The following is a 26,195-nucleotide window of genomic DNA, read 5'->3' as shown; positions in this document are numbered from 1 at the left end:
GAAGCTCGTAAAGCGTAAGGAGAATGTGTCTCAAAAAGATCGACAGATCGTTTACGACTGCAGGGCTCTGTAAACGTACCGTTCTAAAATTCCATAATCAAGATCAATAGTAGCAAAAAGGCCATCTTGTCGATCGAGCAACTAGAACAGGAATCGTTTTCCCTTTCGACCGGTGACGTGTCTCGTCGCCATAAAACACCTTTTTCAAGCTGCAAGTCATCGGTACTTGAAATTACGCGATCATCACGCCACGATCTCTCTTTACGCGTATCGACGCGTAACTTGTATACCAGCTTAACCACTTAGCCAATTAGCTAGCCTAGCTTTATATCGCGATAACTCGTTTGTTTTTGCAAAAATCCTAAATTTAATATTCCATTACTTGCGTCTAAATAGTCAATTACCGCGACTACGATCATCGAGAAAAAGAAGGGGGGCGGCGAAAAAGCACGACGCGAAATGCTTTCTCCATCGAGACGTCGTAAAAGCAGCGTACGGTATCGAAAGGGTGATTAAAGGCGCCCGTTTTTAAAGGAAATCGTGAGGCAGAGAGTAAAAGAAGGAAAGAGGAACGGTAACGGCGGTATAGCGATCGACAGAGAAATTATACAACCGGCGTTCTTTCTCCTCGTAACGCACGAGTCACGTACATCTGCGCTTTCCATCGCGATCGCTTCTCAGAAGCGGCTCATTTTTCCTTCTGTGTGTCGCCGAACCTGCCACAATCTTCCTTCTTTTTATTCGGCTTGTATTATTTAGCACGGAACAATTGATCAAACGTCATAATCTTTTTCTATCGTACGATGTACGGAATTGATCAACGTGATTCCTGAATGGCTTGTGTATCGATTTGTTAATTGCGACGTCAGTTGGTGGTTGAGGCAGTTGGACTAATTTTTGGGTTGCAAGATATAAATCTCCTGAATATGTCGAAAGAGTGAACGGGCTGCGAAATACGTATTCGACTGATTGATAGTTCGTCGAATTTTCAAATTACTTATGTTCTTTCCTTTTCGTCTTCGTTAATATTGTTGTAATAGTGGTGGCCATTTACGATTATGTCGTAATCGTTGTAACGATCTTATTACTTTGGTAAGACGATATGAAAGTTACAATATTTACATTTTTCGATCATACGTTTTCTCAATTTTTACGCGCCATTTCACAGCTTCGATCTTAATGGCCTAAGAAACCGTGTTACACGCGTGTTCGCGAGGTAAATCGACGGGTTACGATGTGCAACGTGCAATGGAAACGAGAGTAGAATCGTCGAACGTCTCTCGCGATTCAACTCTTTCTCCTCCAATGGCATAAGCTATTTTCTTACGGTCCATGCTCGCGTTCTTTCCTCGTTCTACTCCGATTTCGCAATCCACCAGTCCCACGGAGAGAGAGAACTTGGCGATCCGTGGTCTGATCGGACCCTGCTCTACGTTTAACGTGAAAACAATTGTGACGTTTCCTGTATGCAAATTTCACGGACGACGTCTTTACGACGGCCCATCAAAGATCTAATACAGTTCCGTATGAAAGTAAAACATTTTTGTATAGTACATCGATCAATATTATGGACGTTGAAGCAATTAAAATAAGGAAACGACAGAGGAATAAATAGCGTTTCAGATGCTTTCACGGTTTAATGGTCGCTATGATCAGCCAGAAGAACGACCGTCGGTCAGCGTGTTACGATCCTCGTTAGATAATCATCCAGATAATTAATTACCATCCATTATCGAAAGTATCTCAGCTAGCTTTTCCTTTCCTTTTTCTGTTATTTCTCTATGCTCGAGCATAGGAGCGATTACACGTGCGCTACGTAACGTAACTTGTGAATTTGGCAAGAGCTCCAGCTCGGGAAGATGTAACGTGGCAATCCTAATAATTTCGCCGCGCGCTGTATCGTAATTCAGTCGAATGTCGTCACACGATGAATATTTGTAGCGCTCCCCGATGGTAACTGGCACGTGGGAACTGCAACCTTCAATCTGTTACGGTAGGAAATTGCATAATTTGTAACAAGTTACGATGAAAGGCGCGCTAGCGTACGCTGTGTCGATCGTGTCTCGTCGCGTGAATCGGATCCTTGTTTCTGACCTGTTCACGTTGGGCCAGGATGCAAGAATAAAATTCACGTACGGAGCAAATACAGCGAAACTCTGATTACCTGAACTATAATTGCTTACGAATTTAATCGATAATATCTAGATTCGAGATGTAATAAAATCAAAGCGCGTAATTCGATATTGCTTCTGCTTAATTATTTTTATCGCTTGGTTCGCTAATTAACGTCTAAATTGATTTAGCCTCGTTTCGTTTACCAAATATCGGCTCTGTCTAATCTATTTCTACTTCTGATTTTATTACGTAACGCGTAACTATTTCCTGCATTGAAATCCAATCGTTCGATCATCCAATGGGTTCTGCAATTAGTTTATACGATTCGACGCTGCGAAGTATGACGGTTATGATGCGCGAATGGTGGATCGAAATAAATTGGTGAAAGGGTTGGTTGGTGTAGTAGCCGAGGAAAAATGAAGGCATCTCACGGAATTCGAATCGTGGTAAGTGGATTGGCCGTGTCACGTGAATGACCGTGAGTCAAAATTGGGATTTCAAAGATAAGTGTTAGGTATCAGGTTGGTTCGTGTAAAGCCAAGTTGTTCGATTTGTCGAACTTAAAACAATCAATTAACGATAGAACAAATGTATCGCTTACGAACAATCTATACCGTGGATATAGCGCAGGGCAACGACAGGTGAGTTTCTTACCGTAAGACCAGCCGACGATGTCCCCGGTTCTCAGGTTTTCCGTTCTCAGCCAGTCTTCGAGAGGCCTGAAGTACTCTCTGAGCGCAGACGCGTCCAATTTGTCGTCCCCTATAGCTTCTCGAAGCGTCTCTTGCCACGGTACCGACGAGCCTCTTTCCATAATTTTCCTGCAACAACAGAACGAGACAAAGGTTGCAGTTTTCCGTGGAGCGGAACGCGGGAAAATCGTGGACGAAGGATCGCAACGCAACGCGCAGGCAGAAAGCATCGGCCATTGAAATTACCGCGAGCGAAGCTCGTAATTCGTGCGTTGTTAGGCTTTAACGAGATCACCGGCGGCGCTTTCTCGACGAAACGATTGCGACAACGCGCGGAACGGCGCAACAATGAAAAACCCTTCGGCGAGGAAAATTCACGGGGAGAATTGGAACGAGAGAAAAATAAAGACGCGTAACGAGCCTTTTCTTCCAACGTTCCGCGCCACTAATTAGCCTATCTTTGGCAACTTGGCGTGCTTGAAACACGTTCGAGCGTGTTCGAACGACGCTCGTAATTTACGGCGGGTGTGTCACAACATTCAGCCACATGCATGAGTTACGAGGTGAAATTAATTCTGCTCCGTAAGAGCTTGCAGGGCAGTGGAGAGAAACCTTCGCGAGTCGACAAAATCGAATGTCAGTAGCTACGTAAGATGCGTTTTATGGCGTTCAGAAATTCTTTCCCTTTACGTGCTTGCTTGACGCGTAATCCATCATAGACGCTTATAACCAGTTGTCCTTTCCAGCGCTAATTTGCACGTTGATTGAGCTCGTGATTTTAACGAAATCGATCGTGACGTGACCGTAATAGTTTCGAGAAATAGTGCCGTTCCCTTCGACGATAATGCATGGTTGATCTCAGCTAAGTAGCTACTCCTACCTCAACACGGTGGTTTCTGGTCATTGGTATAATCATCGTCTTCGTCATCGTAGGAGCTTTATGTCATTTTCAACGTATTAAACGTTTGAACACTTCGCGTGTTAAGTATTCTGTCAGAGACTTGAATTCCAGATTCGTAACAGTTCCATTCCAATCAGGTTCCATAATTATTCTGCTTCAAGACTAAGGAACCTTTATTTATACAAATTTTCCTTGGTTATATTTTTAAGCACTACAGCGATTTTCAAACAACGACGATCTTCTTTCGCTGCTCGTATCATTTCTGGTAAATAGTTTTCTTCCTAGGGAATTTTTTCTTCAATCTAGATACAATTTCAATTTTAACCGCTTTCATTGAAATTTGTGAACGATATATAATCGCGGAAGAAACTATCCTTCGCATTGAATCGATCGCGAGTGAACGTCGCTGAGAGGTCGTCGACACGATATCCGATCGAGAACGATCATTATGAATCGAAAAAGACAATCCTACGAGACACGGTGTGTCAGTGAGACGGTCATTTAAATACAATGACCTGGAAGTAGCGTAACGAAGAAATTCGTTACGAGGTATCGATCGATGAAATCATTCGTTCCTTTCTCGCGACGTTGGTCATAAACCAGCGAAAAGTTGCAGCTTAAATATTTCGTTGTAAATGGCACCGTAAGAAAAATCAGTCAATCAGCCTCGTTACGCGATTTGAAGAGAGTTTCTTTGTTATTCGAGCTTCTTTTACATCTTATATACATCTCTACGCAATCGTGATTGCGTCGCGTTGCGTTCTTTCCTCCTGTTTTCCTGTTTCCTTTTGTCGATCATCGATTTCGCGACAAACGATACTTGGAGTCGCGCGTAATCCTGGTTATTCCGATACGACAGCGCATTACGTAAAGAGAACTCAATCCCCCATGGGAATATGTTCTTTTATGACGGTGAAGTTTCTACGAAGAATCGTCGATATGAGACATTTTGACGAGCAACATTCGCGAATCTTGCGTAACAGGGTGTCCGAGTATCGAGGATTCTCGTGGACGAAGGGCGGTAACCAGTGGCCATAGACTTTTGAAAATTTGTTTACACGTTACCAGCTTCGAGTTTCAGGTGCCTGCACCGCAGACCAATGTTGTTAAGAAAGTATAATTAACACGGAAAACTAGATACAGTGGATTTTAATTTAAATGTAAATTGAAATCTTGATAAAGGTAATTTAACCAGCTTGTAAATTTTGGCTGTTATTAGTATTTCTATTATTTCATTTTCTTTATAGTTCCGGTCGTTCGCTCGATCTTTTATATCGCGAAACCGATTAGGTACTTTAAAAACATTCCTGCTTTCTAAATTGATTTCGTTAAATCAATTTAGTAAAGTAGAGAAATTCTTCGTTGCTGTTGCATCTTGATGGATAAACACGTCATTCTGCGTATTAAACAAACAAAGACACGAGCCATTTCGTCGAAGTGAACGTCGGAGAAGCATAAGAAAGCAGAGGGTCGATTTCACGAAAGTGAAAAGTGTTCGTAGTCGACATCGAGCGGCATGATATAACGACTTTTTGAAAAGTCATTTGGATGCAGGCCACGGTGCAGCCCGCTTCCGGTTCCTTCGAGAACGGGCCACGCCTCTCGTGGGAATCGACCGGACGAGCAAAAATATTTCGGTATGCCCTCGTTGCAATTTATATCGGTCTCACAATTTCCGGTGTCAGCGAAATCGCCACTTTCCTGCACCAGCCGATGATATTTCACAACGCGGGATGCTGGTTGCTCGATTCCGCGTATTTAACATCTTGTCCTACTCCCACCGATCACATGCACGTCATACTCCTCTGAGAAAATTTATGCGCAAATAAAGCGTAAACAACAAATTACGGTAGGACTTGGAAGAAAAGAGGAACTTTGCAAAATTTTGCTAAACTTGGAAGTCTTTCCGCGTCAAGAATCTTCGCAGCTATGTTACCATAGAGATCCTTCGAATCCTTCATTTTTCTTTTAAATCTCGATCAAGCTACGCTTCTCCGTTTTTCTCCAATTTAACATCGGACTCTCGGTAGCTCCATTATCTTGCGAGTTATCGCGGATTCGTGCGGTTCCACACGCAAACCGTGTCGAATAATTTCCAGTCTCTTTTGCACGGTAGAATCGAGTCACGAGTGTACTACCGTGGTTCTGCGTTTTAAGGTGATCTTTGACACCGGTGTGGGAAACGCGTGTCATTTGACTAAAGAGGTTATCGGTTTTGCACGATAGGCGACCGCTGTTATTTGCTCGTTGCCTGATAGAGACCTTGACAGGCCCACAATGGGGTATCGAGTGCGCCAACACTTGACCGAGTGCGGTCGAAACAGTTCGTGGCAATTGTTTCCATTATTATCGGAAAATGCCGCGATTTTTTTCGTGAACACTAAGATCGATTGCTTAATACTTTCATACGTACGACTGACCGTTTTTTCAACGTAAAGGTGATCAGAACCATCGATGTTTCAATTATTTGTCAGATTAACCTCTTTATTTGCAAGAGAAGCTAATATTCTTAATTTTATTACTCCTTAATTTCTATATCGAATATCTCTGATTCGATCTACTAAGTATGAGATTATTATTTAGTATAAATTATTATGTTCGTTTAACAGAGGAGAAGGTTAGTTATTTAAAAGCGTATTAAAAGCGTATTTTAAGAGCAAAATTACTGTTAAGAAATTTGTGCCACGAGTGTGACTCGATTCCTCAAAACAAAGGATTGATCCGACGCAGGTTGCTTTTGAAACGCGAAAATTAGTCGATGCACCGGCCCCAAGGCCGGGCTATCCATTTCCATGAATTTTAATCGATTTCTACTCAATCAGATTCATAAACTGTACATCGAGTATACCACAGGCTTATGCAACTTGGACGAATTGGTCAATCGTACAAAGTGCAGTAGAGATCGTATCGTCTGTAATCCTTGAATTTCAATAATCGAAAATGTAATTGCGATTTCGAGGCACGTTTTATAACACATTCTCCATTACACGTGTTTACGTATAAATTATCCGCGATTTTCAAATTGTGCGGTTACTGTTTTCCGTTCGCTTATACAGACTACAATTTTTTATCCGTTGATCAGTAATTATAGCTGTCGCGATCGTTTTTAAGTGCTTGTAATCACAGAGTAAGAATCAATGTCCCATTAAGTGCATCCTATGTAACGGCAAGATGGTTATTTCGATGAGATCGTTTAAAGTTCAAAATACCTGTCCCACTAAAATTCATCTTGCATGAATAACAAAGACCAATTTCCTCGTTCTGTACGATTCGGTTGTCGTAGTCTGTGAAAAACTGGTGTTCTCCCAATCGACTACTCGAGCGATGCTCAAAAATAGAGGAAAATGAGAAACAACATTTCTATAAGTATACTCCGTGGAAAATAGAAATTAATACGCTCTCTCTCAAACATATTTCGACAAGCAACAAAATGCACTATTTGCTCATGTTTGTCGGGAAAAGCAACTTATTCGATAAATTAATACCTGTTATGCTAATTATGCTACCGATACTTCTCATATAGCACATCTTCTCACAGTGTCGCTATTAATTCTCTGGATAATGCGACATTAAACTAGAAAAAAAAATATAAAAATGGAAAAGGAGAGAAATATTTGCCAATGGTGAAGAATAACTTTCAGGAAGTGACGGTTACATCGAGAAATCTTTTCCCTGAAATATATCGCTTCCTTCTTCTTACTTCTCCTGCTTTTCCTTCCTGCGTCTTTCATTTTGGTTCTCTCTCGGTCGAGAGTAATGTTACACGGCTTGTAAAACGGAAGTGCAACGCGTAACAAGCCGAGTTTCTTCATGTAACTGCGTGTACGCGACACACGCGCGTTTTTACGCGGCGCAATCGGTTTCGTAACAGCGTCTACAGACGCGAGAGCCGGAGATCGTCCTTCGATTACAGGAAGTCGGGCCTTTGGACGGTTACTCGGCTGTTTTTGATCTATCGATCGCCCGGACGCGGCGCCAGCGTCCGTTTTGCGAAAGATAACTGTTTTTCCGCTCGTGAAACGTTCTATTATCAGACGTTTTCCTTTCGATAAAAAAAAATTAATTATCGGTTGCACGAATTAAACAGAGAAAATGACTGTAATATCGGCAACGTGTGTAGCGAGAGAAAATTTGCCAGTACGGGTCGTTTGACACCAAATTGAGCAATCGTCGCGTGAATAATTTAATGAATTTCGTTGACTGATTCACCAGCTGCGACGAACGAAATTAAATTTCGAAAATAATTTACGAATGCAACGGTAGAGTATTCATGAATCTAGACGAAACGATCGTCGCTAGAAACGGAAAAGTATCTTAGCTGTCTACTTGCGCAATTGAACGTTACAATGGCCGGTGAACGCGCATTACGCTCCTCCTAAACAGATAATTTCACTGCAGCAGAAAATCAGTTGCAGATCCTCCCAAGCGATAGAAACGATTTATTACCGCGAGCTGCACGTTCCGACCGCTGTATCGCTTTTAATTGCTCGTTTCTCGAGATTTCTTCATTCGCTACTTAGGGAGAAACGAAAGCAGCTACGCATCGCCGCGTGCCATCGTTTAACCCTTTGTAACCACAGGTTCATTTGATCAGAAAGTAAAACTATACAATTAATCCAGACGTTTCATTTCATCTTTCTTTGCTTCTTCTTCATGTACGATCTCTTTACATATTTTCTTCCCAAATTTTGAAATACTTTGCTCGTGAATGTTCCAAGTAAGTAAATTTTCAAACATGACGTCTGTAATTCCCATTTTCTCCGCGTTCTTCCTTCTTTCCAAGTGACTGAATCGTCCAATATTTTCTGATCGAATCGCGAATTTTTGTTAAATCGATGGTCGCACGTGTCGAGCTAAATTCGCTAACGCGGAATTCAGAATCAAGATACAAATACCAAATTGGCAACCGAAGTTGCGCAGCTGAACAAAGGTTCCTCTCTCGTTGACCCAGATCACGCAGCCTACCAGAGATTGTCAAGGGACGCGATCGGATCGCTACGAGATCGATATAGTAGATCTCTTCCGATATGTTCCATCTCTATGTACGCCCACGTGCATTATATTCTGCTCGCTTATACAATATATACGTCAAGGGGTAACTCTATCCGAAGACCTTTCCAAGATTGTCCATTACGTCTCTTCGGCGGACCTTGAAAGTATCGTTCGTTCCTTTCAATCTCAGCCAATAATCCGGGGTTTCCTCATGTTCCTACTCTTATTAGGAATCTCAATCTGTCCGAGATAGCAGACACGGATAACGCCAAGTTCGGTGATCATCCGCGACGAGATGCAAATAAAAGATTTTCGATGAGGATTCCTCGCGTTGGAAAATAAAAGAAATATAATACAATAAAATAAAACAAACTCGACGATACGATAAATTATTACAGTCAGAGCACCATAACTCGAAACTCTGTAAGTCGAAAATCTCTACAAGATCACAGCTTTGCTCATTTCCTTTTGCCCTGCCGCGAAGACGTCTGGAAATCGAAATAAAACCGACATTAACTCGAATTATTTGTCACGCGTTCGGATGCATTATGTTACCTCTGTAACTGGAATTTACAATAGCCAGATCTCTGACAAGTGGAACTTGTATCGCAACTGGACATAACATAACATAAGACGACACAAGTCGTATCTCTACTTCATCGCACTTCGACCACGTGCATATCTTTAACTTATGCATTTATATATATCAAATAATAACATCTTCCGAGAAGGTGAAAGTAATTGTACCTTCGTACAAAGCTTCTTTATGTCGAATACTTTTCGAGTAAAAATTCCACATACAATCGAAGCTTCTAGAACTTGAAAATTTTGATTCTTCCATTAAGGTTCGAGTTAGCGAGCTTCGTCTGTGTACAATATCCTTCCATAATTGCCGATTTTGTAATTTGTTTTCTATCGTTAAACGCTTAGGAGTTTATGTATCATGGGTTTCTTCTAAATCCTAGACAATTTATGGTCAATTAACTCTGACTGTTTATGTGTTCTTTTTTAATGTTACTCATCATAATCTCTGCGATAGCTCAAGAAATTAGTTGCCATTTGATAAATGTTCCGCGTTTGAAAGTGTTTGAACGCATAATTGATCAGCGATTACAAACTAGAAAAAGAAGTGCGTATTTTGTTATTATTTTCTTTCCATCTTGTTTATTATTAATTATTACATCGTGCAATTTTTATCGTACATTATATTATTTCTTTATTCAATTTCGTTTTCTTATAGATAATCGAACATTCGTGTATCTGGATAATGAAAGTGAGAAATTTATAAAGATGGAATTGATCAGTTTAATGGAAGCAGAAGACATCACTCGTTATTAGCGAAGCGACAGAATCAAATAATTTAAACGTGCAAACATGTTATTTCAATTTTATACGTGTTTCATGCAGATACTTTTCGATATAAAAAGAGAAGAACAACGTTCCTATAGGTCAGACTAAATATCAAAATGTTTTATTTGATTACACCGACGACAGCATCGAAGGAAGAAGCCGTTGATTTGCTGAAATAAAATTTCGCAAATTCTCAAGTTCCTCGAATCCAAGGTGAATAATTTTCATTCTGTGACAAAGTATCGCAAGGAACATCTCAAACTAGCATATATTAAGTCAAGGTCTAGCAGATCGTCCAAATACCAATTATCTCTGTCATTTTTTTACGAAGCCAAAAAATTTTTATTTCTCTAATTTAGATTCTCTGACGTCTTTTTACGATCATCTTAAACTCATAAGGAAACTTGATTATTTTCAAGGAGCAAAAACTCGAAGATAGAATCCTTGAGAGATTCGATGATTTCAGTTTACAGCTTATTAGGTGTCTGTTAATTTTTCTTGCATTAGAACGATATTTTATTTGCAACCTTTTTTACAATCGATCTACTATATTTACTGGCGTCTTTGTAACGTATCTGTTACGTTTTTCTATATTTCTATACGTTGTTTTCTACATGTCTGCGTCATTCCTCTCTGTCACAAAAGTAACGATAGAACTTTCTTGTTTACGTAATACTTAACTTTACTTTCTCGATAATGTGGAATTCACGCAACTCTTACATGTTATTTCGTCGTTTGTCTTTTAATCAATTAAGTAAACTAGTCGTTCAAGTTAGTCGACATTTTATTCAGGGTTAATGCGTCGTTCACAGCTTACGACACAAAGAATTCGAGCATCGTTTCTGTACAAGCGTAATCTTGCTGCAATGCACGAGAAATTGGAGAACTAACTAACGTTACAGTGGACTACTTGATTTTTCGACTCTGATATATGGTTTTTTGCAATCGTTCGTCACGTAACCGATCGATGACACGGTTTTGTAAAAGTATAGCGTGTACTTTCGATCGTCGCATAAGACGCTGTTCTATCCGCTCATCAACGCTATTAACGTTAGCCTCGACTAAATGATATAATATGTATTCATCAAGCGAGGACTTATTACAAAAGGAACACCAGATATCTTTTTTTCTGTACAATCTAACACGCGTGTTTCGTTATCGTTAAATAATCTCAGGGAATGGAAGTATTTTGTAATGTTTATTAAATATATATGTCATGAATGAAAGACTGCAGTTATTTCGAGGAACACGTCTGAACTATTATTAAAGCGATATCGTAGAAGGAACAGGCCAGTCGAGTATCCATGCAAATATGTAAGTAGGAAACTCGGCGTTAGCCTTGAATTTTAATCAGGTCAAAAAATCGGAACCCTTACGGCAAAAAATTTTTCGGATGTCCCAAACCAATCCACGTGTTCGCCGTCTGGCTTAACCGATAAAATTGAAATTCCTGTTTTCGTAGTCCGTTGACATTTATGAAAAATTATGGAAATCAAATTAGTTTTGGATGTCGATAACCAGCACGTTTTATTTAAAAGCGAGGAACACATTCCTTACGCCTGTGGTATCTTGGAATATGTTAATCGCAAAATCTTACACAGAGTCCCATCTTTTTATCGATTTCATTTCATTCTTATTCATCGTTCGAGAGATTCCTTCTTTTCGCGATCTTTCGTTAGAGATATCCAAGAAGGTGAACTAAGTGCTTCCAATTTTTTTAAATATTCCTCTTACTTTCTCGAGAAGCGTGAATTTTTAACCGGACTCGTTATTAAATCGGCGTATAAATATTCGAAAGTGCCCTCTTTCGAAATTCTGCCGAGAGAAAAATCCATGTTCCTACAGCTGTAAAATACGAAAATCTATGTTCTATCAGGTGGAACAAAGTTCAGACGCGTTTCAAGTTGCTACCGGGTTAGAGAAATATGTAATTTCGTATTGGACGACGAAGGAAGTTGAGGAACGCAGACGATGTCTTTGTATCATCACGAGATAGATGGTAATGCGTAAAAACCTTAGACCACCTACGCTGATTTTATGCTAGGTCACGAGTATTGGAACACCTACTCGTTGCACGCTTGTTGGAAAGAAATAATAATATAATTAAAATACTGCATTACTTCGAATCATATCTTTATGTGCAAAAGTTAAAAGATAAAAACTTTGTATAAAGAAGAAAATTTCCATTTCCGCAATAGAACGATATATAGAATGAATTTTAAAAACGAAAGATAACGATAATTGTTAAAAAAAAAAAGATGGATATAGAAAAGAATCAGAAACTTCGCATATCGTAGTCTAATAACACGAAGTAACATGTACAACAACGTTTCTAAAAGTAGAACATTTCTATGATAAATGATCGACAATTTTTGCACGATGTTGCGAATGTAGTGAAAACGACTTGCTATATATCTTCTGCATTCTCGAGCATTCCTTCCGTAAAATGATCCAACGATGATGGCCAGGGCATATGGCAGATGAAAAGGGAAAGTATGCTGTGTTTCGTAAAGCGGAACTTTTTCTATCGGTTAGTTAATCGTTATACTTCGACCTTATGGACTTTCTATGAACGAGGCAGTGTTAAAACTAATACGATTAGTCGGATCCTCACGAAATCGTTCAAACATCTTCTGTGCTGTGTTCCTTTGTCAATCTTGTTAGCCCGAGTTACGTTACGCGTTCACGCTTCATGACGGTTTAACGCGGCCTTTGGCTGCCAAAGCGGCGCTCCTGCGCTCCGTTTCGCTTTTTTTCTTTCCCACCTGCTCCCTTTTTTTCTGTCTTTTCCGCGCGGCCGTTCAATCAGACGTAAAACTGTTTCGCTAACAGCAGACTACGCTACTCGCGAGCAGGCACAAGAAGAAACGGACAGCGGTTACGTTCAATCTATTTATCATGTCGTTGAGAAAGTCGTTCGCTTTGTTGAGAATATTTCTGGCAAACGGTGACGTTAAGTTCGCCTTTTACGACAGGCTATCGTTGTTTTTTTCTCGTTACCTAATACTCGCGCAACTGGTGCCGAATGTCTCAATATTGAATTTTGGTTCAACCCTTTATGGACTTGCGGTGCTTCGCAGTACCACCTGCGCTAAGATACTTCCATGAACCAAACGTGCTTACAGATAGATTACAATTTACAAGTACTGTTCGACGGCATGCGCTATCCGTTATACTACTTGGTTTTACTTAAAAAAAAATCGTCGTTTAGCTTAAAACGACACACGTAATTAATATTAATATTATATTCGACGTTCTTGTCTCATAAACTCATGGTTAATATTGCATCAAAATACTCACCCCAAGATCCTACCAGCTTCCGGGCTTCTGTAGAAGTCGCATCTGTGCAGAGGTCTCCTGGGATCGTCTACGTTCCTCTGTCCAGCCGCTTCGCACAACGCGCGATAGAGTTGAAATTGAAGGACTCCTGCCACAAAGTTCCTGCGAAACATGGGAGAAAGCGAACTTAACGAGCGTCGTGCAATCTCCTTGTGATAAATTTCATATTTAAACTCGCATCGGCGTATCGATACCGATCGACCGAGAAAAATCCCTCAGAGAACTCCCGCCAACAATAAATCCACGGTACGGCGGAGACGAATCAAAAATTATCAAGCAGATATTCAGAACTAGGTAAGAATTGGGAGGTGATCGTGGGCTGATTAATTGGCGAAGCGTTTAACGACCTCAACCGAGGCGACTTTTTGCGAACCACGAAGAAACCGCGACGTCTCCTTCAAGGTCAGTGTCAACGAGGTCGATCCGCCGCTTAGGATTCCTTTCAACTATTCCACGGAAGGTCGTGCTTGTTCTTTCTCGGATGGCTCTTCTCTCGGAGAAGTAACGCGATGAAAGTGAAAAAGAAGGAAGATGGAAAGAAGACAGAGGGAGAGAGAGAGAGAGAAAAAGAGAGAGACTCGTCTCACAGAGATTCTTCATCGACGACGACCTTTACGTAATAAACGCGAGGACTATCCTTCGCGGATCGTTGTTACGCTCTTGTTCGTTTACTTTCCATCGAAAAGAGGCTGCGTCGTGGCCACTCGGAGGAAATTATTACGACCGCGATCGCGAAAGTAAGGAATGTCTCCAGGCCGATCCTCGACTGGAGCGTCGATAGTTTCATAACGACCCGTAATTACGCCGTGGCTGTTTGATGACCGAGATTTTTGGTTTCACTTTCGCGCGACGAATTCTTACTTTCGTCAGTGCGCACGTTAAATGCTTTTTTCGCCGATAACCTACTTGTTTTTTTTTTTTGTAGAAACAAGGTTTTGTAGAAATGAGTCGGAAGCGAGCGCGTCGCAAGTTAAACTGCTCAAAACCTGTACGCTTTTTGTTTTTATTCAAGCACATAGTTAACGTTGGAATTTTCAAAGAACATTTCATAAGAAAATGTATTTCTCACCGATGTAATCACGCGACATATTCTAACGGTTTAAATCACTGTCCGCCTTCGTTCGTCTCTCGTGATTATACATGCGAGCGGCAGTATCAATCTGAATAATCAGGTAACAAGGATAACAGGGAGTCGATGGCAAAGGATGATGCTAATCTTGAATTCTACATGGTATAGCGAGCGAGATATCGATTTTCCAGCGAATCACGAAGGTTAGGCCATATCTTCGAAGTCCAAGGTTTCTCCGAAAGTTTCTTTCGCCTAAATTTCATTTTTGATCGTCGATTCGTTAGTGAAAGAGGCAAAAAAAAAAAAAAAAAAAGAAATCCAAGGTGGCTATTACGATTGATACCATCGAACGTAACCAAGAGAGGTGAAATTGAACGGGATAAAAAAGTCTGTCAGACGATTACGCAGCAGCGAAAATACGCGTATTCTGGCGAATTTTTATCCGTTAACATTTGAGTTCCTGCCCACGTGCTTGGTTCAAGATAGAAATCGACGATAGGCCGTAAGGATCGAAGCTTCCATCTCGAGGCGAGGAAAACGACGGTAATTGAATTCAAGGAGAAGCCGTCGTTGTGAATGGCAGGGCTTGTGATTTATAAGCGACAGTTCGTTTCCATCGTTTTAGTCAAATCGATCCAAAGTTTTTCAGATATTCCAAATCCATCCAATAACCGCTGGGAACGTCGATCTCTGATATTTCCATCTAACGGTAGATAATAATTCGAATGCCGTCAAATGGATTCGACTTTCAAATCCTGCTTTTCGTAGATTCGTCTCAAGGTTTTATTCTTCTAATGGTCGAACGGCCAAATGAAATCTCGCGTTAACTCATATTCTTCATATTGAAACACCTCGATTTAACGCACGTGATTTATTATAAACGTATCCTTTATAAATAAAGCCAGTTCTCCATCGTTTCATATACTGCCCACATTTCGACCATCAATTTCCCTTCGATCGAATGTAAATCGTGCGCACGGTAATCGCGAGCATCTCGCCGTGTACAGTCGTTACGTAACGTTCTTACGATCTCGCGAGTGGTCAGCATAAACATTGTATATTATACATTCCTACGACCATCGTGCGAGTAGGCGTTGTGTGTGTATGTGTACGTTACAAAACATTTGGTGAGAAGAGAACTTGCAAATTTTAATGGCAACGTGAGACGTTTTATAAGGTATAACACGTGTATATTCGTAATTTAGGGATTAAAACGTTTCAAGGATTCGATTTCTTGTTTTCGTGTCCGATCTTACGTAAAAATGTATTCCTATCGATCGATCGTATGTATATAAAATTGCCAATACTATGGAGAGTTAATTATCTCATGAAATATCGTATCAAGTACCTTACAGTGTATCAAGGTATACAGCTTTTAATTGAGAAATCCTACGTAGAACTTCTATTTTCTCAAGACGTACACTTTCGATACGCAACTGAACGTTTGCATGGAAATTGTCGGTGAATTTCAGCTATCCGAACGTCGCCCGTCGGCTCCTATTATCGCAATTAATAAGAGCAGCTGATAGGAATAAAGCTGACGAACTTCTATTATCGGAACTTCTCTATCTATAAGACTGTTCGGGGCATATGAATTAAAGAAGGAAACAAAAATGAAACATCGTTAATTACGAGAATAAAAGTGAAAAATGAATCACGTTATTTCTTACTTTCTTCTTCCTCTAATGAGAAAACGCTAGGAACGGTTTCAGATTTTTAATCGGTAGCGGCAGAAAACGGAACCGGGGACAAACTAGGAAAAGAGAGGGAAATCGTGACGTAGAACCGCGTGTCTCATGAAAGAGAGCAATGGTTGCACCCACGAGATTGGCAGCGGATAAATCCTTACGGGTGAGCACCTACGGCTTGGTGCACACGTAACCGTCGAGGTTGCCGTCGAGAGAGGAAGGACGAAAACGGAACGGTAAAACAGGGAGAAAGGGAAGAGGAGTTGGAACGTGTTGCACCGATTCGATTATCGTCTACCGGCGACGATCATGTCCGGTTGGAGAAAAGAGGATAATATTCGTCGAATTGGGCCAGTTGCGCAAATTTCATGTACCGCAATAGTATCGAGTTCTATGTAGCGACTTAAAAAATAGTATTGAAACGTCGATCGAAATGGAAAGAACCCTTTGTGTTCGATACTTCGTCGATTCATTGCGTTCTATGGAGATTACAAATGAGGTTGAGGTTTAGAATAAGAGAAGAAATACATAGGAGATGCGACTATTAAAGAGAGATATTTTCGACGCGTCAACAGTTTGGTATGCGAATTATGCACAGTCGGAAGTTGGGGCGAAACTACGGAGAAAGGAACGAGTGCGGATGCAACGTGACAGAGAGATTTTTGTATACGAGACATTTGACACGTTACGTCAGATGCACGAGTATTACGTTTAAAATTTTCTCCTTATGTTTCTCTTTCGAATATAAACGTCGCTAATGAAGCAATTAGGATTTCACAGGCAAGGCGAAACGTATAAATCGGGAACTAATTTTCTTTCTTTGTGCAAAATATTATTGCGACTAAGATATTGTTACGAGAGAAGGTTGAACGGAGGAAGAATTTAGCACAAGAATTTCGATTCATCGAGGATACCACGATGACCCAATGGAGACAGAATAGAAATAATATGTATAAAGTAATCAAGATATTACTACCTTTGAAAACTATAACACAGAATTGTAGGCAAAGAATCAATTCTGTTAATCCAAATATGTATTCCGGTGATCGAGAATCGTATTAAAAACGAAAGTAGAAAAAATTAGCTTTTCGTTCTAAAGCAGCGTGATGTCAGGATCGATATCAGAAATCCACCGATCTACTTCTGTTCAAACTCACCAAGAATAAAGTAATTACGATATCGGAGAAATTCAGCTGTCACGTAATTCACATATAATAGATCGGCCTTAAAGCGCTTAAACAGCAGCCTGTCCCAACCTGTCCAACCAACAATTCAAACTCACCGGGAATTCCGCGAGACTCCATCTCAGAAAAAAAGTCTAAAATAAACGTCACAGCTACGTCAGGTGTCTAGCACTGGAAACGACTCATACGCATATCGGGGTACCGATGTCGGGTATCCGCATAACAGTGGAATCCACGGTGGTCAACAGTGGGGATGACTTGGACGACGAAGAAAACGAAACTGTTGCCTAAGGAGAGGGACGTTTCGGAGTGGCGTGGGGAGGTGAGTCGTGTGTCTCCCAAAGGGGAGTGGTAGCCGATCGTGGTCGTTCTACGCGAACAAAGAGGTGTAACGAGGGGGGTACGGTGTGTTGGGCCCGGGTGGCGAAGGCGAAAGTATGCCGCGTATATAAGGCGACGAACCAACGGCAATCAGCATCCAGTTCACTTCTGGACGCACCTGGAATATCTCGAGAGCAAAAATGAGAATCCTGGTACGTGAGTGACACGACGAAGGGGAACGACTGTCGGCCCCTGTCCGAGAAACCGGCGACCGGAACAACGGGGTCGAGTAGTGACCAGAAAGATACGTTTACGCGTTCACGTCGCGCAGTGAATGATTTCTATTTCGAGCTGGTTCTGTAGTTTCTGTATCGGGACGTTGCTTTCCAGCAAATCGATCGTAACTTATTTGTACTTCCAAGAACCGTAACGTCGATTCGTAGATTCGCGCACAGTGATCTCGTCGCGATAGAATCCGATCCAGCTTTTGGGGATTCCCTGAAAATCCCAGTAATCGCGACTCAGCCGGTGTCTTTTGGTCTAGAAACTCGAAATCGTCCGTACGATCCGTCTACAACCGGTCTCTCGAATCGCTTTCGTTTTCATAGCCGGTCTAGTCGACTATGTGATCCGGTCTTCGACCAAATACTAACGTTCAGATGTGGTTTTCTAGGTTTACACGACAGCGATCGCCCTGTTGGTTTCGTCCACGTGGGCCGAGGAGAAGACGTCTGAGAAAGCAGAAGCTTCGGTGGAAGACAATTCCACGAAAAAACAAGAGAAACGCGGCCTGTTGGGTCTCGGTTACGGTTACAGCTACGACGGTGGTTATGACATCGGATCTGGTGGACACGGTGGTCTGGAATTAAGCGGCAGCGGCTATGGCGGTGGCTATGGTAGCTATGGTGGCTACGACGGTGGACACGAACACGTCAAGACCGTGACCGTTGTTAAGAACGTAGCTGTTCCATATCCCGTGGAGAAACACGTGCCTTACCCCGTGGAGAAACCCTACCCAGTCCCTGTGAAGGTTCCAGTACCGCAACCGTACCCAGTGGAAAAGCCTTATCCAGTCAAGGTCCTCGTCAAGGTTCCAGTACACGTACCCCAACCGTACCCCGTGGAGAAGAAGGTTCCATATCCGGTTCACGTACCCGTCGATCGCCCATACCCCGTCAAAGTTTTGGTTCCACAGCCTTACCCCGTGGAGAAACACGTACCATATCCGGTAAAGGTACCAGTGCCACAACCGTATCCAGTCGAGAAACCAGTCCCAGTGCCGGTCAAAGTTCCGGTCCATGTACCAGCCCCCTATCCAGTGGAAAGATTGGTTCCGGTGAAGGTTCCTGTTGATCGTCCGATCCACGTGCCAGTACTCAAACCCTACCCCGTGCACATCGACAGGCCAGTACCCTATCCAGTGGAAAAACCAGTGCCAGTCGCAGTCAAAGTACCAGTCGACAGACCGTATCCAGTTCCGGTGGAGAAGCCAGTCGCTGTCCCGGTAAAGGTGCCGGTACCACAGCCGTATCCGGTCGAGAAGCCAGTACCTTACCCCGTGGAAAGGCCAGTGCCGGTGGAAGTTAAGGTTCCAGTAGACAGACCGTATCCAGTTCACATCGAGAAACCGGTGCCCTACCCGGTCGAGAAACCTGTTCCGTACCCAGTTAAAGTACCAGTAGCAGTTCCGGTACATGACGCTGGTTACAGCAGCGAGTGGGCGGGTGGCCACGGTTATCATTAACTTCGTTCCAGTCGCGTTTGTTCCGGTTTGATTACCATTCGAGCGATCTTTCGGATGGTAATCACGTGCCGGCGACATCGAGCAATCGACGAGCAGCTTTAGGAAAACAGAGGAGAGAAAAGAAGAAACGAAATTGACGAGAGTCGGAAGGGGACGGTACTCGATGGCACGCGTCTATTCACGTATTTCTTCTTGTACCTGGATCGTGACAGGGGTGAGCCGCGAGTCTAACGAACACATCGCGCTGCTCCAGAGACCGGTTCTTCCGAGATCGATCGTAATGAACCCCGCAAACATGGCGACGCGAGTCATGGATACGAAGAAATCGAGAGATTCGTAGTTGGAGCCCGTCTTTAGCGATCTTCGCCCAACAGCTCGCTTATCTCACCTTCTCTTTTTTTTCTACCGAAATAGCAGAATACATGTATTTTTGTACGAATTATAAACATTAATAACCTAAAGAATATCGAACGGTGTATTGTTTCACGCTCGATACGACCTTCCCTCGGATTCCTTCGACCGACGCGACGTCACGACTAGTTTAACAATTTCCACTTTCGTTTTCCGCGTGCTCGACTCACCGACGTCCCTCGGCCGTTCCTATTCATTAACTATTCTACAACGATATTTATCATCGACGATCTCAGAAACAATTTCACGTTCTCTGTCGATCGACAGTCCTCGAATCGTCGATATTATTACAAGGCTGTGGGAGAATCCGTGTCACGATCGGATGCTCGCTTTCCACGTGCTTCGATCGAAGGGACAGAGTTCGCGAATTCGCGAGTTTCACTTTCTACTTGAAACTTTCTTCCAATAGTCCGACCGACCATGCGTGCAGGTGCACGGAAGATTCGCGTGCTCTATCGACGACACGCTAAACCGGATGGCAGAACCACGACCCAATTCTCTCGCTGCCAACACGGGCTTGCCAAATCGATGCTCTTGATCGCCCCTTACCGTCAACGTGTCCTCGTAATTTGCACCGATATACAGCTCGTTGTTCTTTGACCCATATCCACTTTCCACGGAATTACCGGAATACTCGGGAAAAGATTCGTGAAAACGCGATCTTATCGATTTTCACCTTTCTTTCGTCTTATATCGAACGTATTATTTTTCCCTCTTTTTATTAGTAATTCCCAGTGGCTCTGAATTTTCGAGCGAGTCTGACGATTTCTGCGCGTATGCCAGTCTCGAACAATACCGCCAAAGGGAAAGCGATTATCGACAAGGCGTACAAGTTCGATGGAAGCACCGGAAACTTTAGCAACGATTCAACAGCAACCTTCAATTATCTTCGTTGCGCGTTCGTTAAGCAACCCCGATGGATTCTTCGGCTATATACGATTTCAATGTACGCGTGCCTTGTGCGAACTCCTCGAAAAAGCAGCAGCTTTATTTTAATTAAAGAGACTCGCGCACGTGGCTCTCTGTTCGTTGGAATCGTTAATTGACGTCGCGTCGTTGGCTCGGGCTTGAAGTAGCCGAGTATGCCGACGGATCACGCCCACGACTTATTTCATTCTCCCACGTTGACGTTTGCAATTTAGTAGCAAGCAGAAAAATAAAAAAGCAAGAGAGAAAATTTAAACGAACAAACCGAAAGTGGAAATGAACAAAAAAAAGAAAAACGTATCGAGAATGTAAATAAAGAAATATTTTCTCCTTGCAAGGTCACGGTAAACGAAAGTCGAATTTCCTTGTTCAATTTTTGCGTGTAACGATATTCATGATATACAATGAGTTTGACTTTTGCGCTTCGACCCACTTCGACCGTGCCCAAGCACAGTCACTTGACTCACGAATCACACGCTTCGTGCTCGTCCGTCGAACAAGCCGGCAACTCTTATGCAATCGAACCGCACGCGACTTCCACCGAGGCTGAAAGTGAGAGAGGCCTCCCCTTCGTACGAAAGATAGTCATGGGAGAGAAACTCGCCGATTCGTGTCCGACCGGAACGGTCCTAATTCCCCTTCGCGACTTTTGACTGGGCGAGGAGCGTTTCTACTTGCATCTAGGTCTTTGTACCTTGGTTCCTGTGGTGTTCTCTTTCATTTCTTTTTTTAATTAGTGAAATTTTGGACAACTGGCATGTGCGTAACTTTTTCATTTTATTTCTTCCTTTATTTTATTTTATTATCGTAAGTATATATCGATATAAATTTATACGTTAATTTTTCTTGATATTTCTAATTATTGATTTCTAATTACGAACTGAATTTTCATTCCTGCAACACTACTTGCGCGTAACTCGGTAGTTTATTCAACTTTTACTCGTAGCGAGCGTCGGTAAAGAAGCCGTACGAATTTTACAATGATCGGTATATTCACTTTTGCGTGTTGGGAACCTGAGTAGTTAAAGAAAAAAGTTAAATTCGAGACTGAATCGCTAAATGAAAATAATATCGTGTTTTAAGTTCGCAGAGACGATTGAATCGTTATATAAGAAAATTAAAATTAAGCAACTGTGGGAAACGATATCGACTGCAGTTACAGCAGTTCATTCGAAATGAGACTACCAGCGACAGGATCGAATAAATCGATAAATCGTATAATGACTAGATTTCAATTCGAGATAAATGGCGCTGTGACCGGAAATTTAAATTGAAATCTTTCTAAATCGCTGATCGTAATAGAACTTTAAAAGAGTGGAACATCCGATAAATCATTTCTAACGCGCGACATACAATTGCTATAAATAATAGTTCGTTAGCATACACCGTGCACGCATCGAAAGCGAAAACGGCCAATTATGCTAATGACGCGCTCTATGTAACGAAGCTGGATTCTTTTAATTAATCGAGATGGTTTTTCTCCATCAAGAGGTCTCGTTTGTAATCGGTCGCGTGACTCCACCTCGTTATTCAATGGCTTATCTATTAAATAATCGTAATTAATACAATAAGGCTGATTTTACATATCGTTAGAGGGACTTCAATTTAATTATAGACATCGCAATGATTTCAATAATTAATCAATTACAGGATACCTAAATTCGCAAATGCGCTGCATGAATGGAGTTTTCTCACGCTTAATAATTTTGATGGTAATGACCACATCATTAACGATAAAAAGAAAGTTATTTGCATATTGACTCCAGAATTTAGTTCTAGTAGTGTGCGCTTTAAAAATTCAAATATCTGAAAGAGAAATTTTTATTTCTTAATTTCGAACGATTTCTTAATGACTTTTTCTTACAATTTTAACCTGTAATGGCTCATGAGAGTATTCGAATATTTTGACCTTTTTCACGAATATGTTATGCGTGTACGCAAAGAAGTGACGTAACGATGCAAAAATACGAATAAAAATTTCCTGGACACTAAAAAGTAATATAAAAATAAAAAATTACGAAACGAACAATTTCGAAACATTCTGATAACGATTTGCAGATTTCTCGAAATATTTTAAAACACGGTTCCTCCATAATTCACATATATGTCTAAAAATTCTCTGAAACGTGTTTCGTGTCCGCACGAAAGAAGAAAACTATACTCTCTGCTGAGCGATACCAGTTGTTAGTAACAATGTGCATGGAAAAAATTTGCATGGTGTATTGAGCATGACAGAAACGCTACCAAAAAGCAGAAAAGGATCAGAATTCGTTCACGGTCCTGTGATCATCGCGTGTCCGCCGTGAAACCCCCTTAAAACGGTCCCAGTTAACGCGATTCCATATTTTCTCCTTTTCCCCTTCTTCGATTACGTGTATCTTTGCGAAGGACTGTCCACCGTTTGCTCGATTATGGCTACAACCGCGGCACAGTTTCCATCGACATAGTCCATGACCGTGAATGTCTTGCACGATTTGTCGCTTACATCTTTCCGGTTGGTATCCGGAAGGCCATAAACGTTAGAACTTGATTCGTTTAATTTCTCTGCTTACATATGCTGGATCTAACATTTGTTAGCAGTCAGTGTCTTCTATTAGCGTTACAGAATAATAAGACATTTGGAAAATTTTAGCACCGCGTGTAAAACAAATTTCAATCTGTTTAGATTATTCGAGATAAAGTTGTGTATATGTAATCTCTGCAATTTTATTATTTGTATTATTTAGAATTATTGTTTCTTGAAATTACGATCTCAGTTTCAATTTTCCACTCTTTATTATCTTTAACTCGATATCTTCTGCTAGAAGCGAAGAACCTAAAAGAAATATGCTAAATTTATTAAGCACCGGTTTCGACTAGAAATCCCAAGCATATCACCCGAAGACTGCGAGAGTCAGGCGATCTTTCGCTTTCGTTCCATGCGTGACTCGCATCGAGATCGCTTGCGGCCAGCATTCTCGATGGAATGCATTTCAAGGTCGCCGCAACAGGGAAAAACGTTGTCGCAAAAGGCGTGAAAACACCGACTGAACTTGACTGAAACTCATTCACCAACATTCAGTGTCGCTCCATTTCTAGATGTTTGATTCTGTTCGTTCCAATTGAACAAGAGTTAGGTTCTTCGAATCGATAGCTTCTGACCGGGACGTTATCTGGATGAGTTTCACTCTCGACAAAAGACGCGAAAGCGAAGACGCGTCCCCTCTTGGTGAATCCATCAACTTGTGCACAGGCTCTGGATGGAGGAACGACTATATAAAAGATAGTAAATCGACAGAACTGATTTACTTCTGTCCAGTTTGGAACGTGCATCGCAAATTTTTCAAAATCTAGTAGAATCACGTAATTTACCTAGTAATTGTCTAGTTTGTAATTTTTTAGTTAGAATTTTCAATCCTACAGACACCAGGATCTTAATCTATACGATGGATTACATGGTACGTTCTGAAACAAGAGAGGAACGAGAAGAATGTCCAAATTTGCATTCGAGTGTCTGAATATCGTGTGATTATGTTCAAAGTGAATTTCGAGAATGTTACAATTTTTGTAAAAAAATTCATCTGTTCCACTTGTAGAGAAATACGGCAATCTTGTTGATATTCGCCGTGGCAACATCGTCTGGTCATCGTATTAATCGGAAACAAATCGGAAATTTTCCTGTTACTGAAGAGAAAACGAGCGGTGCTTTGCAGAAGACAGATCGGGGAGCAAGATCTACAAAGTTGGTAGATGAAACGTGTACGTAAATTTATCAGTTATAATATCTTCTTATAGTAAGCGCTTTGTAAAAAGTCCATTTTCATTAAAATAAAAACCTATAGCCGTGAGACTGCAAATTTCTCTTTTCCTCGTCTAGTATTTTTGCAGAACACATTTTTTTTCATATAATATAGCGATCGTTATACTATTTATATTTACAACAACGGTACATAAATATTAATTAAACGAGATCGTTACAGACGACTCCTACAATGAGCCCTTGGACGACCAGCAAGCAGAAGCGGAAAATCTCAAAGAAATGGCAGTCAACAGCAATGATTTCGGCATCCCAGAATCCAACGATATACCAGCCGGAGTACCCCGAGAGGGTCAAGTTCTAGGCCGCCACGTGCACGAGGACGTGCACAAGATGGTAACCGTGATAAAAAAAGTTGCAATGCCCTATCCAGTCGAAAAAACGATACGATATCCCATCGTCAAGAACATACCGTACCCCGTCAAAGTACCTGTACCACAACCTTACCCAGTCGTAAAGAAAATACCATACCCGGTAGAAGTCTTCGTCAAAGTTCCACTGAAGATACCTAAACCGGTACCAGTGATCAAGGAAGTACCTTATCCGGTCCAAGTACCGGTCAATCGTCCGGTACCTTTCAAGGTTTACATACCTGACCCCTTTCCAGTAGAGAAGAAAGTTCAGTATGAAGTTAAGGTACCAATACCCGAACCAATCCCTATCGAACGAAAAATTCCAGTAGCAATAAAAGTACCGGTACACGTGCCTCAACCGTATCCTGTCGAAAAAGTGGTACATTATCCTGTAAAAATCGAGGTGGAACAACCGATACCGATACCGGTACCTAAACCATATCCTGTGCTAGTTTCCAAGCCTGTCCCTTATCCCGTTGATAAACCAGTACCTGTACCTGTGACAGTTAAGGTACCAAGACCTGTACCTGTAACTGTTGATAAACCTATCCCTGTGAAAGTGAAGATTCCGGTACCAGCACCATATCCTGTGGAAAAGGAGGTACCTTATACCGTGGAAAAACCGGTGCCTGTGCTGGTGAAGGTACCAATTCATAGACCTATACCTGTCCACGTGACGAAACCTGTGCCTTACTCTGTTGAGAAGCCTGTTCCCTATGCTGTTAAAGTACCCGTTTCTGTACCAGTAGAAGAGGAAAAGGACGTGGACGAGGTTAAATATCACGATTGAAAGCGACGAATGTGAATAGCGAACGTTAGAGTAATTTTGTTTTGTCTGGGCGTCTCTTAATGCGAAATTTGGAATCAATGTTAATTGTTGAGTGGCTCTCTCCGTTTATTTTTGTGCGTACAAATACCGTAAGTGGAATCGAAGGCGTTTCGCTGTTTAGAGTTATTAGAGTTATTTAGGAGTTAGATTGTGGATTTGTACTCATTTGTAGGAAATGTAAACGTATATTATATGTAAAAATATATAAAATATCTAAAGTGTAGGCTCCTAAAGTGAGAGAAGGAGGGTCAGAAGGAAATTAATTTCTGTTTAGGTTCTCTATCTTCTATTTGTAGCCACAAGGATATGAAATTGTAGAAATATTCGCAGTTTAACCAGTATTAGCAATTTCAGAGGAATTTCAGGAGAATTGGTTTTATTAAAAAGAATTCAAAGGTAGCGAATTTCAAAATTTCTATGTCATCGATTATTAAACTTGAACTGCAACCTACATTCCGTGGAATGCATTTTCTGGTTCTGCATT

At 41.5% G+C, this 26,195-nt stretch overlaps 3 protein-coding genes across 7 annotated transcripts in view; 2 read left to right on the top strand and 1 right to left on the bottom strand.

Annotated features, from left to right (window-relative positions):
- LOC117240133 (angiotensin-converting enzyme) overlaps positions 1-26,195 on the bottom strand; it is a 55,549-nt gene that overhangs the window by 2,032 nt on the left and 27,322 nt on the right. For all 5 annotated transcript variants that reach the window (XM_033506011.1, XM_033506010.1, XM_033506007.1 and 2 more), the window contains exons 11-12: positions 13,351-13,491; positions 2,770-2,936 (exon numbers count right to left, since the gene is read on the bottom strand). In XM_033506011.1, coding sequence (XP_033361902.1) covers positions 2,770-2,936; positions 13,351-13,491 — 308 coding nt within the window. The remainder of the gene's footprint in view (positions 1-2,769; positions 2,937-13,350; positions 13,492-26,195) is intronic.
- LOC117240138 (proline-rich protein 4-like) lies at positions 17,472-25,686 on the top strand. The gene is made up of 3 exons (XM_033506018.1): positions 17,472-17,863; positions 18,325-19,293; positions 25,286-25,686. Exons 1-3 carry the CDS (start codon positions 17,852-17,854, stop codon positions 25,670-25,672), a joined length of 1,368 nt encoding a protein of 455 aa, XP_033361909.1. The 5' UTR covers positions 17,472-17,851; the 3' UTR covers positions 25,673-25,686.
- LOC117240137 lies at positions 23,814-24,618 on the top strand. Its single transcript, XM_033506017.1, has 2 exons — positions 23,814-24,170; positions 24,309-24,618. Exons 1-2 carry the CDS (start codon positions 24,159-24,161, stop codon positions 24,477-24,479), a joined length of 183 nt encoding a protein of 60 aa, XP_033361908.1. The 5' UTR covers positions 23,814-24,158; the 3' UTR covers positions 24,480-24,618.

This window comes from Bombus vosnesenskii, unplaced genomic scaffold (assembly GCF_011952255.1).
Source record: "Bombus vosnesenskii isolate JDL3184/JDL3185 unplaced genomic scaffold, Bvos_JDL3184-5_v1.1 scf7180000014579, whole genome shotgun sequence".
Taxonomy (NCBI): Eukaryota; Metazoa; Arthropoda; class Insecta; order Hymenoptera; family Apidae; genus Bombus; species Bombus vosnesenskii.
Note: the sequence above shows the minus strand (reverse complement) of the source record. Positions and strands in the feature narration are given on the sequence as shown.

Bases quoted from the DNA above. Each gene is read 5' to 3' on its own strand.
- LOC117240138 (XM_033506018.1), top strand. The intron at 19,294-25,285 runs GTCGAGAAACCT...GTAAAAATCGAG, and splicing joins AGAAACCGGTGCCCTACCCG to GTGGAACAACCGATACCGAT.